The 17,649-nt window shown below is 46.7% G+C and overlaps 1 protein-coding gene across 1 annotated transcript; it reads right to left on the bottom strand.

The window, feature by feature from the left end:
- Nucleotides 1-190: 190 nt before the first annotated feature.
- On the bottom strand, nt 191-11,812 carry TEX28 (testis expressed 28). The gene is made up of 4 exons (XM_032397472.1): nt 11,801-11,812; nt 7,738-8,468; nt 1,182-1,317; nt 191-547 (listed from the first exon to the last, which is right to left on the bottom strand). Exons 1-4 carry the CDS (start codon nt 11,810-11,812, stop codon nt 191-193), a joined length of 1,236 nt encoding a protein of 411 aa, XP_032253363.1.
- Between the last annotated feature and the right edge of the window lie 5,837 nt (nt 11,813-17,649).

Below are 17,649 nucleotides of genomic sequence, written 5' to 3'. Positions count from 1 at the left end.
TTCAGACACTTTAATATTTTCCAAGCTTTGTGTCTGCAGATGGTATGGAAGGATCACGAGGAAGAGAAGTGCAAGGCGGGCTGGTGGTGATGGAATCAGAAAGGGAGAGCTGAGAAGTCACTATCTAGGTAGGGCTGGCTGGATGCCCTTGACACCCAGGAAGCAGCATGAGCTAGCAAACCCAGGCCCTTTAAGTCCCATCTGATAGAGGCTTGGAGTCCTTGGAATACAGTCTCCATCTGGACGGGACCCAGGCCTGCCAGTCTGTGGCAGGGATGGCATGCCGCTTCTGCCAGGCCAGGGCCCCAAGGCCAATCAGCATGAGTGTGGTGCATGTGCGCAGGCGGGAATTCACCAGTGGCAAGGGGCAGGTGCACACGGTGGAGATGAAGACCAAGAAGATGGTGGCCAGCGTGAGGAGCAGGCTCACGAATCGGAACATCAACTTCTGTGGACGGATCCTGAAGTTCTCCATCCTCTCCAGTTGTGTCACTTGCTGTAGAGTTTCAAGCTTAGATATACGGTTCTTGAAAGTCTCCATGACCTCCTGCACGTGACAAGAACACACACCCTCATGAAGTGCCGTCACTTACCTGAGTTCCTCTGAGGTACCCAGCAAATGTTGGTGAGCTGAAGATTTAGGAGGGAAGTCAAGAAACTAGAGCACTTACATGCTAAGGGCCCTGTCCTGTCTCAGTAACATCCAGTGTGGCCTAAGACTGAGAACCTGGCTATGCGAGAGCTCACCAAGGACCGGAGTAGGGTCTAAGGGTGTGCAAGAGAGTGAGGCTAACCATTACAGGTGTGCTTGCTAACCGAGGGTCAAAAGCAGGGCCTCGCAGAGGGAGCTCCCCGCACCATCAGAAGCTGCTGGTGACTCATCAGCACCCCCTCAGGTGGCTCTGAAGCACCCCCAAGTATGAGAACTGCAGAGCCCAAATTCCCAGGTCAGCTCAGCTGGATCAGGGCAGGGGGTGGGGCGGGAGTGCAGCATGAACAGAGAAATAGATGCCGCTCGCTCTAAAGCAAATGTGTGAGTTGCGACTGAACCCTCTTTCCTTAGTTTGCAGGGGTATCAGAATGCACCTGCTCATCCTTTGCTTCTCTCATCCCTATATCCTTCTCACTGGTCATTTCTTTAAAAGCTACCGCCCCCCCCCCCCCCGCCATGAAGTTCTCACCCATATCTCCTTGGCTCTCTCGTAGGACAGATAGGCCATTTTCTCCTCCGTGCACGCCAGAGTCCGTTTGAGGTGGTAAATCTCATCCAGGTGCCCCTGCAGGTGCTCATTCACCTGTTCTGCCATCAGCGCTTGTCTTGGAAGCAAAAGAGAAAGTAACCCTCCCCTGAGTGCCTGCCCAGAGGTTGTGCTGGTGGTGAGCAGCCCTATGTCAAGACTATAGTTGGGTTCAGATTGCTCCTTCCTCCTCTCTCCTCCTCCAGGTCGGCCTCAGATGCACAGCAGCCACACACACACTGATACACAGGTGTATTTCATAGACAGTTACTCTTTCACGACAGCTTTATAAAACTAGCCATAGACTAAAAGTTGTAGAAAGAAAACTCTGAATTGTCCATGCCTGCTATTAAATTCCATATAAATTCCCAGCACCAGTGTTTGGCAAGCAGTAGTTATTCCATAAAAGTCCATTGATTATAGGGATGGAGCAGTCACAAAAGACCACATATTGTATGATTCCATTTATATGAAATGTCCAGGGGCGCCTGGGTGGCTCAGTCAGTTAAGCGTCTGCCTTTGGTTCAGGTCATGATCCCGGCGTCCTGAGATGGAACCCTGAGTCGGGCTCCCTGCTCGATGGGGAGTCTGCTTCTCCCTCTCCCTCTGCCCCTGTCCCTGCTCGTGCTCTCTCTCTCTCATAAATAAATAAATAAATAAATAAATAAATAAATAAATAAATATTAAAAAAAGAGAAATGTCCAGAATAGGCAAATCCATAGAGGCAGAAACAGATGAGTGGTTCCTGGCGCCTGGGCATGGGGAGTGGGTGGGGAGTGACTGCTCATGAGACAGTGTTTCTTTTTGGAGTGATGACAATGTTCTGGAATGAGACAGTGGTGATGGTTGTACAACTATGTGAATATACTAAAAACCACTGATTGTAAATGGGTGAATTTTATGGGATGGGAATTATATCTCAATAAAGTTGTTATTAAAACAAAAACAGGGATCCCTGGGTAGCTCATTTGGTTAAGCATCTGCCTTCCGCTCAGGTCATGATCCTAGAATCCTGGGATTGAGTCCCACATTGGGCTCCCCTCATCGGGCTCCTTGCTCAGCGGGGAGCCTGCTTCTCCCTCTGCCTGCCGCTCCCCCTGCCTGTGCTCTCTCTCTCTCTCTCTGACAAATAAATAAAATCTTAAAAACAAAACAAAACAAAAACAAAAACAAAAAATGAATTGTGGCAATGGTTGTATACTTAGTAAATTTACTAATGATCATTGAAACATAGAGTTAAAATGGTGCATTTTATGGCATGTAACTTATATCTCAGTAAACCTCTTAAAAACACAAACAAAACGTCACTAACCAGTATGTATTTAACCAGCTATGTGTATAAGTTGTAAAGCATAAAAACATGCATGGAAAAGATAAGGGCCCAATGAGGTTAGTGAGGTAGGTGGAAGGAGGGTGGGGCTGGGAAGGGATGATGTGAGAGCTTCAAGTGAACCTTCTAAAGTTTTACTTCTTAATAAAATAATATGTGAAACAAATATGGTAAATGTGAAGATTTGAAAAACCTGTGGGTGGGTACACGGTCTTGATCATGTTATCCTCTACATTTCCCCCTGGGTTTGGAATATTTCATAATTTAAAAAACTTTTTGAGGTTCTTTATTTGAGCACCAGGAAGGACAGACCGGAGGCCAGAGGCCATGTGGCTTTTAGCGTCGTCATTTAGAGAAGAGCCAAGGAAGGCTTGTCCCATGGGTGCGGGGTGGGTGGTGACGCTGCAGAAGTGGAAAGGTACCGGAGAGCCCTGGAGACACAGAATGGCTGAAGCCTGGTACCCTGTGGAAAACAGGGTAATGGAGGATGCGGCCGATCAGATCACGGGGCTCTGGCATGCACAGAACATAACCAGGGGTGCTGTCACACAGACAGGGAATATGAGGCAAGGAGGTCAGTTTGGTCCTGCTTCAGGGACTTGACTGACACCCACATGGAGTTGTCCCCCAGGCAGTTAATGAGCTTAAACAATCATTTGTTGAAAACCAATTTGTCAAGAGCTGGTTCATGACAGTGTTTCAAAGAATAGTCCATTAGTCCCTGCCCTACTCCTCGTAGAGAAGAGAGTGGACTGACAATGCCCACAGAGAGGGGGAGGCAGCACGGTGTCCACTTGAAAGGACATTCCCCATGCCTGTCTTTCCATTTACATGAAGGATTCAGACACAAGAACGTTCAAGATATTGGCTATGCTCAAGTACATATTCACGAATATACTCTTCACGGTTATGAAGTCAATGAATAGATTCTTCATTAATATATTTATAAGAATTTACAAATGTATTCTTAAATGCATTCTGGAATAGATTATCAAATAAGAAAATGTTAAGTCATAAGGATATTCTCGTAGTCTCCCCTCGTCTCTGGCCCCCAACCTCTGTGCCCTGCAGTATAGCTGACTCTCCTCCCTGTCCCTCCCTGAGTCAAGGACCCCTCTCTGTCCCACTCCTACAGCTGCAGAGGCAAGTGGACCACTCTAGAAAATGCCCTTACAGGGGCGCCTGGGTGGCACAGTCGGTTGAGCGTTCAGCTCTTGGTTTCAGCTCAGGTCCTGATCTCAGAGTTGTGAGATCGAGCCCCACAAAGCCCCACAAAGCCTCACAAAGCCCCCAAAAGCCCCACATAGCCCCACAGGCCCTGTGCTTAGGGCAGAGTCTGCTAAAATTTCTCTCTCCCTTTTCCTCTGCCCCTCTCCCTCTGCCCCTCCCCTCCACATTCTCACTCTCTCTCTAAAATAAATAAATAAATCTTTTTTTAAAAGAGAGAGAAAACACTCTTACAAAGACAAAATGATGACCAGCCAACCAAAATGCCCCCGAAATCTTCCAAAGCTGTGAAAGCTGCCCTTGCCAGTATAAATTGTCCTAAACTTTATTGTTGTTAAAGAAGAGTATATTCTTGATCATACCTGAAGATTGGTTTTCAGCAAACTGAGCTAGAAACTAGTGGCTTGCAACTTGAAAGGTCTGAGATGGAGAAAGAGATGTAGGAGGGATCAAGCTCTATGGGTAGGGTGGGGTAATGCAGCAGGGACAGAGTTGATTCTCCAGAGCAAATGTGAAATCACACACATCCTTATAGGAGAGAAGCAGAGGGAGCTTTTACACACAGAGGAGAGGCCCATATGAAGACAGAGCAGAGAGAGATGTGAAGATACTGCCCTTGAAGATTGGAGTGATGTGGCCACAAGCTAAGGAGCCCGGCAGCCACCAGAAGCTGGTGTGCAAGAATGTTCATAGTAGGGCGCCTGGGTGGCTCAGTCGTTAAGCGTCTGCCTTCGGCTCAGGTCATGATTCCAGGGTCCTGGGATCGAGCCCCGCATCGGGCTCCCTGCTCCACGGGAGGCCTGCTTCTCCCTCTCCCACTGCCCCTGCTTGTGTTCCCTCTCTCGCTGTCTCTCTGTCAGATAAATAAATAAAATCTTAAAAAAAAAAAAAAAAAAGAATGTTCATAGCAGCTTTATTCATAACAGCCCCAACCAGCAACAGCTGAATGGGTCAACTAACTGTGGTGCATCCATACAACAGAATACCGCTGAGCAAGAAAGAGTGAACTACTCCTATGCACAACTTGGATGAATCTCAAAACTATTACACCAGGTGAAAGAAAAGAGACACAAAGGGGTACACACTGTATGATTCCATTTACATGAAATATCCAGAAAAGCCAAATGCTGAGAGACAGGAAGTACATTGGTAGTTACCAGGGGTTGGGGCAAGGTGAACGGGGAGGGATGGGGTCTCCATCTGGAGTGATGAAAATGTTCTGGAACCAAATAGAGGTGGTGGTTGCACAATACTGTGAATGTACTAAATGTCACTGAATTGTACACTTTAAGATGGATGATTTTGTTCTGTGAATTTCATCTCAATTCAAAAATAAAAAAGAATACTGTGAATGTACTAAATGTCACTGAATTGTACACTTTAAGATGGATGATTTTGTTCTGTGAATTTCATCTCAATTCAAAAATAAAAAAGAAAGCCCTCTTGAAAGCACATTTACCTGTGAGAAGTGTCATAGGACTTTTCAGTTTGAAATCTCAGTTTGTGACACACCAGAGGAGACGTGACAATCACAGGGGCCTGGGTGGTGCCCACACAGGTGTGGACACCAGGTGACACTTCACTGACTTCAATACATATGTCATGTCTGCATCTAGCTCACATAAAGGTTTTTTTAAAAGATTTGAAGGAGACGTATGTTTTAAAAACTGCAACGAATTCCTGCGTCCCCTTCAGCTAGATTAGGAAGCCATGTGGCCGGGACACACTGACATGTACTCAGGCTTGTGCCTCTCGGAAGCTCCATTTCCCCATCTGTAAAGTGGGTGACTGAATGGTACAGGGGACAATGCTACTTGCTCCCTGCTGTCACTGTTATTATATAAAGTCATCTCCCACCCGTTCTCCTTGTCTCCTGGTAAATCTGAGTCATACAGACCTACTTTGTTGCTTCATGTATATTAATCAAGGTAGGCTAATTGCTATAGCCAACAAGCAGAAAATCTCAGTGGCTGAACACAATTATAGTTTACTTCACACTCCCGTCACCGTCCAGTGGTGGTGCGGGCAGCTCTTTCAGAAGCGCAAGCTTGTAGAATTCACGGGAAATCTGGGGGAGGTAGGTCACCTTGCTCCCCTGCACTGCTGGCAGATTCTGATTTGCTAAAGGGTTAAGAGCTTACGAGAGCAAAACAGTGCTGTTGGCCGAGGCAGTATGGAAACTTACGGGGATTTGTGTAACTGCCACTGAGCTCTAGTCTTACTTTATATAAATTGAACCTTGAAAATGAATGGTATTTTGACAAAGGGGCATTAAGAGTCCCAACATTTTATTATTTTTTTTAAAGATTTTATTAATTTATTTGACAGAGAGAGAGAGAGCAAGAGAGGGAACACAAGCAGGGGCAGTGGGAGAGGGAGAAGCAGGCTTCCGGCTGAGCAGGGAGCCCGATGCGGGGCTCCATCCCAGGACCCTGGGATCATGACCTGAGCCAAAGGCAGACGCTTAACGACTGAGCCACCCAGGCGCCCCAAGAGTCCCAACATTTTAGATTTAGTTGTCATGTCCTACAAAAATCACATCCAAGGGGCGCCCCAAGAGTCCCAACATTTTAGATTTAGTTGTCATGTCCTACAAAAATCACATCCAAGGGGCGCCTGGGTGGCTCAGTCGTTAAGCGTCTGCCTTCGGCTCAGGTCGTGATCCCAGGGTCCTGGGATCGAGCCCCGCATCAGGCTCCCTGCTCAGCCGGAAGCCTACTTCTCCCTCTCCCACTGCCCCTGCTTGTGTTCCCTCTCTTGCTCTCTCTCTCTGTGTCAAATAAATTAATAAAATCTTTTTTTAAAAATCACATCTAAAAGAGACCTATAATTCTGATTCATTATCTTATTTGATAGTGGGTTGCCCCGTAATATTTGTTTAAAGATTTATTTATTATTTGAGAGAGAGAGAGAGAGAGACAGCATGAGCAGGATGGGCAGAAGGAGAGGGAGAGAAACTTGACGCGGGGCTCCATCCCACGACCCTGAGATCATGACCTGAGCCGAAACCGAGAGTCGGATGCTTAACCGATGGTGCCACCCACCCAAGCGCACCCCCATAATATTTTTAATTGTCCTTTATGGATTTTTCAAGCAGTGTAAATGCAGGTAACATTTCCCTATGAAAACAGAAGAGGATTGATTCCCAAGTGCCCCCCCCCCACCATACACAGAGGTACTAAGGGACCACAAAGTTCTTACTTTACTGAGAATCTTGGTTCCTAAGTGAATCTCTCCTTCCACGGCCAGGCTGTTGGGAGGATTAGAGCTAATGCAGTACCTGATGCAACAGACTGTGGGCATCGGGGGGGGGAGGGGACTATGGCACCACTGAAGGCCAGCAGGACCCTGCGAAAGGTCCAAACAGGAATGGTGAGGGTCCTTTGACAGACTGAGTATGCCTTTTTCCCCCTATTTGTGGGCCCTAGTCTTGTCTTAGATGAAAATGCAATTGACCCACCATACAGTGGGGAGAAAGCATTCCCCAGAAGACAAACATTTTCAGAATAAATATCGCATACAGGACCTTTGGCCCCAACTCAGCTATGAGCACAGGTGAAGGGACAATGGCCAGTGAGATATCCTGCTTCCCACACTATGCTATTCTAGCAGATGCAGGACCCCTCCCTGACTGATGAGGGGCACCGCAACTGCCTCTCACCACCCCAGTCAGAGCCCATGGCTTCTGGGACCACCTGGCAGGGCCCTGAGCTGGGGCCTCATTTGCCAGCAGAGGACCCAGGCAGGTGTGCAACAGCAAGCAGGGGATAAGCCCTCTCCACTGTGGGGCCCAGTTGCCCAGAGAAACACTGACCAGCTTCTCCCCCCTCTCCCTCCCCCTGACCCTCCAAGTCCATGTCCTCGCTCCCCTTCACTTTCCTGAAGACAGTCCTGGGGGCTGCTGTCCCCAGAGCCAAGGCCGCAGAAGGGGCTCCAGCTCACCTGCATTTCTCTTCCCGAAGGGACTCTAGTGACACCTGCAGGTCCGTCAGATGCTTCTCCTTTAGGCTCTGATAGGACACCTGGAGGCTGAGGTGGAGCTCCCTGACTTCTTTCAGGTCTTCCTTCATCTTCTGCAACAGCAGGTTTCGCTGCTGGGCCACACACTTTGTCTCTGAGGGCTTCCCTTGCTGCGAGGCCGCGAAGTGACTCTCCAGGGCCAAGTGTCTGCCAATGTCAGGCAGGCTGGTGGACAGGCTGTCTTCCCCACCTGGGTTGGGAGGCTCTGCGAACGGGGCCTTCTGGCTGGGCTGCTTGCACTCGTCCAGGCTGCTTTCTGCCTTCAGCACTAAGCCCTTGGGCCTGCGGCCTTCCTCCAGCTCCTGCAGCTGCTGGTGACAATGACGGAGCCTTCGCTCAATCTGGGCAATGGTGGCAGAGGCACGCTGGTTCACCTTCTCGAAGGCCTGCCGGATGTGGGGGGCCTGGTGCCGGTCAGCTTTGGACACCAGCTTGAGGTAGCCCACAGTATTCTCATCCCGACTGGCCTTCTCCACTCTCAGCTGCTCAGAGAGGTAGAGGATACGGTGCTTGACGCTATCCTGTAAGTTCCGGGCCAATTCCCCATCTGAGAGACTGGAATGGCCACTTGGGCCATCCTCAGTGGATGACAGGGACCTACATGAGGGAACATTGGAGGGAACGGTTGCACTTGGGCTCTTGGTGTATTCTTCCTGCATTGGGAAACAAGAAATCATTAACAGGTACTTCTGTGAGCTGCAAATAGTAGAACTGGACTTGGTATTGCCTCACTCTAAAAATACTTAGGCGTAAGCACAGATTCTTACATATGCAAGATTTGTGCATTCAAGATGGGCCCAGCACGGGCTGGGGAGGTTAAGTTCAACTTCCAGGCCCCTCTCCCCTTCTTTTCAGCACCTGACTTTTTTTTTTTTTTTTTAGATGTCACAACCCTCAGATCAAGAGTCGCACGCTCCTCCGACTGAACCAGGCAGGCATCCCCAGCACGACTTTTTGCTCTATGACTGTCCCTCACTAGAACCCCCAGATGGCTAGAATCCTCCCTCCACACCTGTTCTGTCTGTTCTTGGACTTCCTCTCTTCCAAGAAATACTAACTGTACTGGTATAAATCTCATTTCTTTTTTTTTTAAGATTTTATTTATTTATTTGACAGAGAGAGAGAGACAGCGAGAGAGGGAATACAAGCTGGGGGAATGGGAGAGGGAGAAGCAGGCTTCCCGTTGAGCAGGGAGCTTTATGAGGGGCTCGATCCCAGGACCCTGGGATCACGACCTGAGCCGAAGGCAGACGCTTAACGACTGAGCCAACCAGGCGCCCCTAAATCTCATTTCATAAAGAACTACTCTTGTAAAGTATGGAATAAGCGCATTCCCATCAACCCATACGGTTTCTTATATTGCTACTCCCAGGGAGATAGAAGAAGTAGGCAAGGAGATTTGCATCCTGAAAGGTTCATTCCTTCATTCAGTCATTCATTCAACACACATTTCCTGAACGCTTACCATGTGGTACAGAAGCCAGACACATTCCTTGTTCATATAGAGCTGATGGTCAAGGGTGAAAATGTCTATTGTAATGCAAATGAATGAGTCTCTCGCATGGGCAAGTTAATAAACCACTTGGAGGGTCATTTTTCTCATCTCTAAAATAAAGATGCCCATAGGAGCATAGCTGGAACACAGTGGACCAGAGCAGAATGGATGGTGATGAGCTAGGAGAGGTAGGTGAAGTCAGAATAAGTGGAGGAGTGCCTGGCTGGCTCAGTCGGTGGAGCATGCGACTCTTGATCTTGGGTTTGGGAGTTCGAGCCGCACGTTGGGGGTAAAGATTACTTAAAAATAAAATCTTTTATTTTTTCCCCCAGTGCATGTAAACATTTATTGAAAAATAACTATTTTTAAAAGATTTTTATTTATTTAGTTGAGAGAGATAGAGAGCGAGCCAGTGAGAGGAGGGGCAGAGGGAGAAGAGGGAGAAGCTCCCCTGTCCCCCCTGAACAGGGAGCCCGACTTGGGCCTCAATCCCAGGACCCTGAGATCATGACCTGAGCCGAAGGCAGACACCCAACTGACTGAGCCACCCACGCGCCCCTGAAAAATAACTGTTTTTAAAAACAAAAAAATCAGGGGTGCCTGGGTGGCTCAGTCAGTTGGGCGTCTGCCTTTGGCTCAGGTCATGGTGTCAGGGTCCTGGGATCGAGCCCTGCGTCGGGCTCCCTGCTTGGTGGAAAGCCTGCTTCTCCCTCTCCCACTCTCCCTGCTTGTGTTCCCCTCTCTCTTTGTGTCTCTGTCAAATAAATAAATTAAATCTTTAAAAACAATCAGTAGGAAGTGGTATTGTTTTATATTAAAAAAATAAAATCTTTTTTAAAAAAGAAAGAACAGGTGGAGCCTCCGTTCTGTTTCTACTTTTTAACTGTTAGAGCCTTCACAGCCATTTTCAGTCTGCAAAGGATTTCCTGGTGGTAAATCAGGAGTGATTATATTGTAATACATAGATTAGTTCTGTGTATTTTATTGTATGCAAATCATACCTTGATTAAAAAAATGTCATACCATTATACACCTAGCAGATTGGCAAAACTTAGACTAATAATAATAAATGTTGGCAAGGATATGGAGCAACAGGAACTCTAAATCACTGCAGGTGGGAGAGCAAATTGGTACAAGCACTTTGGAAAAGCACTGGTAAATTGTAAAGTTGAAGACATGCATAACAAATGGCCCAGCAATTGCATTAATAGGTATAGCCTTGGGAAACAGGTACACTAATGTTCCCAATAACCAACTACTAGAAATAACCCATCTGCCCATTAATAGTAAAATGTTCAAGTGAACTGTAAAATACTCAACAATATACTACTATACAGCAATGAAAATGAACTACAGCCTTGAAAACATGAATGAATAAGCATAATGTTGAACAAAAGAAGCTAAACACAGAAAAATCCATACTCTATATGGTTTTGTTCATATAAAGTTCAAAAGCAGACAAAACAAAATGATGTTGTTTAGGGACAAGAGATAATAAAGCTATAAAGAAAAGTGTGGGCACTGGTAGCATAAACATCAGGATAGTGACTCCCACTAAATTGGGAGAAGGGGAATTGATCGGGAGAGACACGTGGAGGCCAAGGTGCTTGGCCCGAATAGTAGTTACAAGTAAGTTCATCTTATCATTATTTCCTAAAATGTATGTTGATGTTTTCTGTGCCTTTATGTACATCTGCCAAGTTTCACATTTTTAAAAGTTTTTAAATGGTTAGGGCACCTGGGTGGCTCAGTCAGTTAAGCATCTGCCTTCTGCTCAGGTCATGGTCCCAGGGTCCTGGGATCGAGCCCCGCATCAGGCTCCCTGCTCAGTGGGGAACCTGCTTTTCCCTCTCCTGCTCTTCCTGCTTGTGCTCTCTCTCTGCCAAATAAATAAAGAAAATAAATAAATAAATAAAATAAAAGTTTTTAAATGGTCAATAGATGGATTTATAACACATTAGAAATAGCTGGAGAGAGAATTAGTAAATTGTAAAACAGAGCTAAAAAAGCATCCAGGGACACCTGGGTGGCTCAGTTGGTTAAGCATCTAATTCCTGATTTTGACTCTGGTCATGATCTCAGGGTTGTGAGATCAAGCCCTGCATCAGGCTCTGTGCTCAGCATGGAGTCTGCTTGAGATCCTCTGTCTCCCTCTCCCTCTGCCCCTCTCCCTGCATGCTCTCTCTCTCAAATAAATAAAGAAAATCTAAAAAAAAGAAAGCATCCAGACTGTAACACAGAGGTACAAACAAATAGAAAATTTGAAAAAAATATTAAAAAACAGAATACATGGAAGATAGAATGAGAAAGTCTAACAAAATGAGGGAATGGCAAAATTTTAAGAGAGAATCACAAAGAACTTTCCAGGACTGACAAAATACACAGCTCCACAAATTCAAGAAGCCAAATAAATCCCAAACAGGAAAACAGAAATAGACCCACACCTAGACATGAGATTTTTAAAACAGCCAGATTTAAAAAGCTAATTACCTTTAAAACCATGACCTTCAGACTGAAAGCTTACTTCTTAGGGGCATCAATGAAATCCAGAAGAGAGTTGAGTAATATCTTCAATATGCTGAGAGAAAAGCTGTCAGAGAGAAAAAAAATAGGTCATATTCAAATAATCGGAAGACAGTGTCTTCAGACTTTTCAGCAAAGCACTGGGGAACAAGAAAACAATGAAGTAATGCCTCCTAATTTGGGGGGGGATGATTTTCCAACCTAGAATTCTACACCAAAACTGCCTATTGTGAGATTAGACTAAAGACATGAAAGAACTGAAATCCTTTACCTCACCTGCATTCTTTCTCTGGAAGCTACTAGAGAAGGAGCACCACCAAAACCAGAGAAGAACCTAAGAACGAGGTAGAGATGGGATCTATAAAACAGGTCAAAAGGAAGCAAACAGAATCTCCAGGATGATGGAATGATGGAAGCGGTGCCCAGGCTGGCAGCTGGAGGGCAAGTCAAAAGGTTCCAGGAGAGGGGCGCCTGGGTGGCTCAGTCGATTAAGCATCTGACTCTTGGTTTCAGCTCAGGTCATGATCTCAGGGTCCTGGGATCAAGCCCCATGTCTGGCTCGGTGCTCAGCATGGAATCTGCTGTCCTCTTATCCCTCTGTTGTGCCCCCCCCCCACCTCTCTCTCATAAATAAATAAAATCTTTTTTAAAAAAGGCTCCAGGAGAGAGCACTCCAAGGAAATGAAGTGCATGGAATGCTGGGCATCTTTGGCCAGCTGGAGAGGAGATATAGAGGAGATAGAGGAAGTGCTGGCCAATGAAAAGTAGTAGAGACCAAGCAATGTGGGGGGGGGGGGGGCAAGCGTAAGTCTAAGGTAAACAAAACACTGGGAGAGAAAAGAAAAGTCATCAGCATGATGGCTCAATTATAACCAGTGTTTCCATAGACTTGATAATGTGAACACCAATGATCTAACCCAGATTACTACATACCACATTAGAAGAATTTGGAGGGGCTGTGTGAGAGAGAGCTACATTATCATCTTCTATAGTGAAAAAAACCAATCAATAATTCCTAAAATATAAAAATAAAAAATAGCACTATAAACAATTTATTTAGGGGCGCCTGGGTGGCTCAGTCGGTTAAGCATCTGCCTTCAGCTCAGGTCATGATCCTCCTGGGATCAAGTCCCGCATCGGGCTCCTTGCTCAGCTAGGAGCCTGCTTTTCCCTCTCCCTCTGCCTGCCGTTCCCCCTAGTGATGCGCGCTCGCTCTCTCTCTCTCTCTGTCAAATAAATAAGTAAAATCTTTTTTAAAAAGCAAGTAGGGGACACCTGGCTGGCTCAATCCATACAGCATGCAACTCTTGATCTCAGGGTTGTAAGTTCTATCCACACACTGGGTGTAGAAATGGCTTAAAAATAAAATCTTTAAAAAAATAAAATATAAAGGAAGTAGGAAATAGAGAAGATTAAAATTTATTAAAGACTGGCTCTATTGTGGAATTTAGATATAGGTATCATTAAAAACTCAAAATTGAGAGAATATGTTGGTGGAAAATTAAAGGTAACCACTAGAAAAAAAGCCAGGTACATAATATCCAAATAACCAAGAAGAGAAAAACAATTGAACTCTATTATTCAAAAAAAAAAAAAAAAGTAAGGAAAGGAGGCACAGAAAGAAACAAGATATTAGGGTAAATAGAAAATATAAAGTTAGGGGCGCCTGAGTGGCTCAGTTGGTTAAGCGACTGCCTTCAGCTCAGGTCATGATCCTGGAGTCCCAGGATCGAGTCCCGCATCTGACTCCCTGCTCCGCGGGGAGTCTGCTTCTCCCTCTGACCCTCCCCCTCTCATGCTCTCTCTCTATCTCATTCTCTCTCTCAAATAAATAAAATCTTTAAAAAAAAAAAAAAGAAAATATAAAGTAGGACGCCAATAAGATGTGATTATCAGGGGCACCTGGGTGGCTCAGTAGTTAAGTGTCTGCCTTCGGCTCAGGTCATGATCTCAGGGTCCTGGGATCGAGCCCCGCATCAGGCTCCCTGCTCGGCGGGAAGCTGCTTCTCCCTCTCCCACTCCCCCAGCTTGTGTTCCCTCTCTCACTGTGTGTCTCTCTCTCTGTCAAATAAATAAATAAAATCTTAAAAAAAAGATGTGATTATCAATGATTCTATACCATGCTCTTAAAGAGAACACTTAATACCATAAATATGTCAGCCATCTACACATCAACCTATAAAGTCAATGAAATCCCAATTAAAAACCCAACGGAAGTGTCTTATGAATCTTAAATTAGCTCCTTCCATAATTAATTTGGAAGAGAAAATGCAAAAGAATAGCAAAGAAATTTTTGAAAAAGAATAATAAATATAGTGTTGGGACAGTTGGCTATTTTTTAAAAAATTAAGTTATTTAAGCACCTGTATATGATGTAAGTGCTACCTTATGTAAATAAAGAACTAAACATAAAAATGAAACAATAAAAGCGTTAAAAAGACATAATAGTGTTCTTACAATCTTTTTGTGAAGAGGACTTTTCTAAACAAGACTGAACCCAAAATTCCATAAAGAAAAAGATTTATGGGTGCCTGGGTGGCTCAGGCCTTAAGCAGCTGTCTTTGGCTCAGGTTATGATCTCAGGGTCCTGGGATCAAGTCCTGCATCGGGCTCCTTGCTCATCGGGGAGTCTGCTTCTCCCTCTCTCCCTGCTTGTTCCCTCTCTCTCTCTCTCTCTCTCCAATAAATAAATAAACTGTTTAAAAAAAAAGGAAAAAGATTTACATATTTTACTACATTAAAAAAAAGTTTGGGGGCACCTGGGTGGCTCAGTCGGTTGGGCAGCTGCCTTTGGCTCAGGTCATGATCCTGGGGTCCTGGGATTGAGCCCCATGTCCGGCTCCCTGCTTGGTGGAGAGCCTGCTTCTCCCTCTCCCTCTGCCTGCCACTCTGCCTACTTGTGCTCTCTCTCTCTGTCAAATAAATAAATAAAATCTTAAAAAAATTTTTCTCAGGGGCTCCTGGGTGGCTCAGTCAGTTAAGTGTCTGCTTTCGGTTAGGGTCATGATCTCAGGGTCCTGGGATCAGCCCTGCGTGGGGCTCCCTGATCAGGGGTAGTTTGCTTGTCCCTCTCCCTTGCCCCTCCCTCTGCCACTCATGCTTTCCCCCCTCTCTTTTCTCAAATAAATATTTTTAAAAATTAAAAATAAATAAAAAGCAACAGGTTGAGAAAAAAGATTTGCAATTACCTCTAATAGAGAACACGCTAATCAACATAATATGTAGAAAATTCCTACAAATTAGGGAGCTAAAACAAACAATCCAGTATAAAAACAGTAAAGGATAGTGATAGACAATTCAGGAAGGACAAACAACTGAGATGGCAATAAACATACAAAAAATGTGCAACTACAAAAATATCAGGCAAACATAAATCAAAGCAATGACTGAATACTATTTTCTCATCCAGAGAATGCCACACATTAAAAGGACTAACAATATCCAGTGTTGATGAGGATGTGGGGAAATGAGCACTCATACTCTGCAGTAGGAGTACACATAGCTTTTGTGGAGCACTTAGGCAATATCAAATGACATTTTCAATGCATGTGCCCTTTACCCGAGCAAAAACGCAGGAGCCCATTCGCATTCAGGGACATTTAAGGGCTCGGCAGTTTTGAATTAAGATGCTCCCCAGTATTTGAACTTACGATATAGTGTTGTGGAGATGGTGTCATTCACTGCGAGAGCCATTCTGGTTCTTGTAAGATCAGCTCAAAGTCAGAGGGACCAGCTCTCTGAGACTACTTTGTGACCCTGAGGAGATGGGGAGCTCCCAGAAGTCAAACTCTCTCAGGAAAGCTACAGGCTAGCGTTGGGCTAACGCCACCTCAAGGGTCACAAGGACCTTGCGGCTTGCCATACAGAAGGTTCTAGAAAGAGAAAAAGAGGTAGTGCAAAGACACCATGCTGTCTCAGGATAGCATGCCTCATCTGCTGAGAAGCCTGACTGGGGCAGGGCTGCTTTGGAGGGTGGGGGTCGGGGGCCAACAAGGGGTAAAATTCTAGCATGGCTTTCTTTTTTAATATTGTGATAAAATGCGTAAAACACGACTTCACCATTGTAACACTTTAAAGCGCATGAAAAAGTCCCCTTCACTACATTCACCACGAGCGGAACGACCACAACATATAGTTCCAGAATTGTTTTATCACCCCAAAAGTAGATCCTGGACCACCACCACCCCCCCCTCAGAGGCAGTCCTCTTTGAATTGATAGCACAGTGAAATATATAAAGAAATTAAATTATTTCGATTAATGTCCCACACGCTAAGTACAAGTGTTCAAAAATCCATTTAGCGGAGGGAACGTCGCACGGAAGGAGCTGTGCGCGTAGGGAGCTGTGCGCGGAGGGATCTGCACAGCATCGCACGAGGGAGCCGCACCACGCCGCGCGGAGGGATCTGCACAGCATCGCACGAGGGCGCCGCACCACGCCGCGCGGAGGGATCTGCACAGCATCGCACGAGGGAGCCGCACCACGCCGCGCGGAGGGATCTGCACAGCATCGCACGAGGGAGCCGCACCACGCCGCGCGGAGGGATCTGCACAGCACCGCACGAGGGAGCCGCACCACACCGCGCGGAGGGATCTGCACAGCACCGCACGAGGAAGATATAAAGCACTGCCTCTCACACCCTGCGGCATTCACTCCTCAGACACCGACGCGGCGGTAGCGATGGCGGACGCCAATCCTGACACCGCGACGGTCGCCGAGGAAGCCAAGCCTGATGCGAAGACTCTCCAGGTGCTGCGGGACATGGCCAATCGCCTGCGCATCCACTCTATCAGGGCCACGTGTGCTTCGAGCTTCGGGTAAGGTTCCGTCGTCCAATTTTTCGTGGCCTTGAGCAGCCGGCCTGGCGGCAACAGAAGCCTGAGGTGAAGGGAGTCCTCGGGGGGCTGGGCGGGCTCAGTCGTAGAAGCCCCGTTTGGGACCGTGGGGGCGCAGATGGCGCGCCCGGGGGGCCCTCCCGTCGCTGCTCTGCAGCGGCGAAGCTGGCGACCCTGACCCTCAGGGCCTCCCGCACTTAGCAGGGAGGAGCCCGGAATGTGCGTGGGCGAGCGGGGATAAGTCTGGGGGCTCGCGGCCAGGCTGGCGCTGGAACGGGGTGCGTGGCCGGGGCTTTCCCTGGAAGCTGTTGCACTCGATGCCAGCGTCCCGATCACAGTTTGGGGAGTGTAACAGAAGAAAACTATGGGCGAGTAAGAATTGGAGAAAAGGAGACTTTGTAGTCAGGTAGTGTCTTGAGGACTTCTGATCCAGCATTTTTAATGTAAGCTTTGTTGTAGGGTGCTTGGGTGGCTTGAGTGCAAGGGCAGCGCTAGCCTCAGAATGATTCGGTTCGCTTCAAGTTTTTTGGAAGAGTTTGAGAAGGATTGATGTTAATTCTCTAGATATTTGGTAGGATTCACCATCAGGTCGAGAGTTTTCCTTCGGCAGAGAGGTTTTTGACTACTGACTCGATATCCTTATTAGTTACGGGTGTAGTTAGAATTTCTATTTCTGGGGCCCCTGGCTGGCTCGGTGGGTAGAGCTTTTGATTCTTGATCTCAGGATCGTGAATTTGAGCCCCACATTTTCTATTTCTTGTTTCGCCTTCTTGAATTTTGTTTCTAGAAATTTCATTTTTTTGTATCTCAAGGTTTTTTTGTTAAAGATTTTGAGACCGTGTGCGCAGTGTGGGGGGGAAGGGCAGACGGAGAAGCACGAGGCGCGGAGGGGCAGGCAGAGGAGCACGAGCGCTCGGGGGGGGGCAGGCGGAGGAGCACGAGCGCTCGGGGGGGGGGGCAGGCGGAGGAGCACGAGCGCTCG

This window comes from Phoca vitulina, unplaced genomic scaffold (genome assembly GCF_004348235.1).
Source record: "Phoca vitulina isolate PV1807 unplaced genomic scaffold, GSC_HSeal_1.0 scaffold99, whole genome shotgun sequence".
Classification (NCBI taxonomy): domain Eukaryota; kingdom Metazoa; phylum Chordata; class Mammalia; order Carnivora; family Phocidae; genus Phoca; species Phoca vitulina.
Note: the sequence above shows the minus strand (reverse complement) of the source record. Positions and strands in the feature narration are given on the sequence as shown.

Coding starts and splice junctions, on each gene's coding strand:
- TEX28 (XM_032397472.1), bottom strand. Junction 1,318..7,737: donor CTTCGGGAAGAGAAATGCAG/GTGAGCTGGAGC, acceptor TTTGCTTCCAAG/ACAAGCGCTGATGGCAGAAC. Junction 548..1,181: donor AGAGAGCCAAGGAGATATGG/GTGAGAACTTCA, acceptor TGTCACGTGCAG/GAGGTCATGGAGACTTTCAA.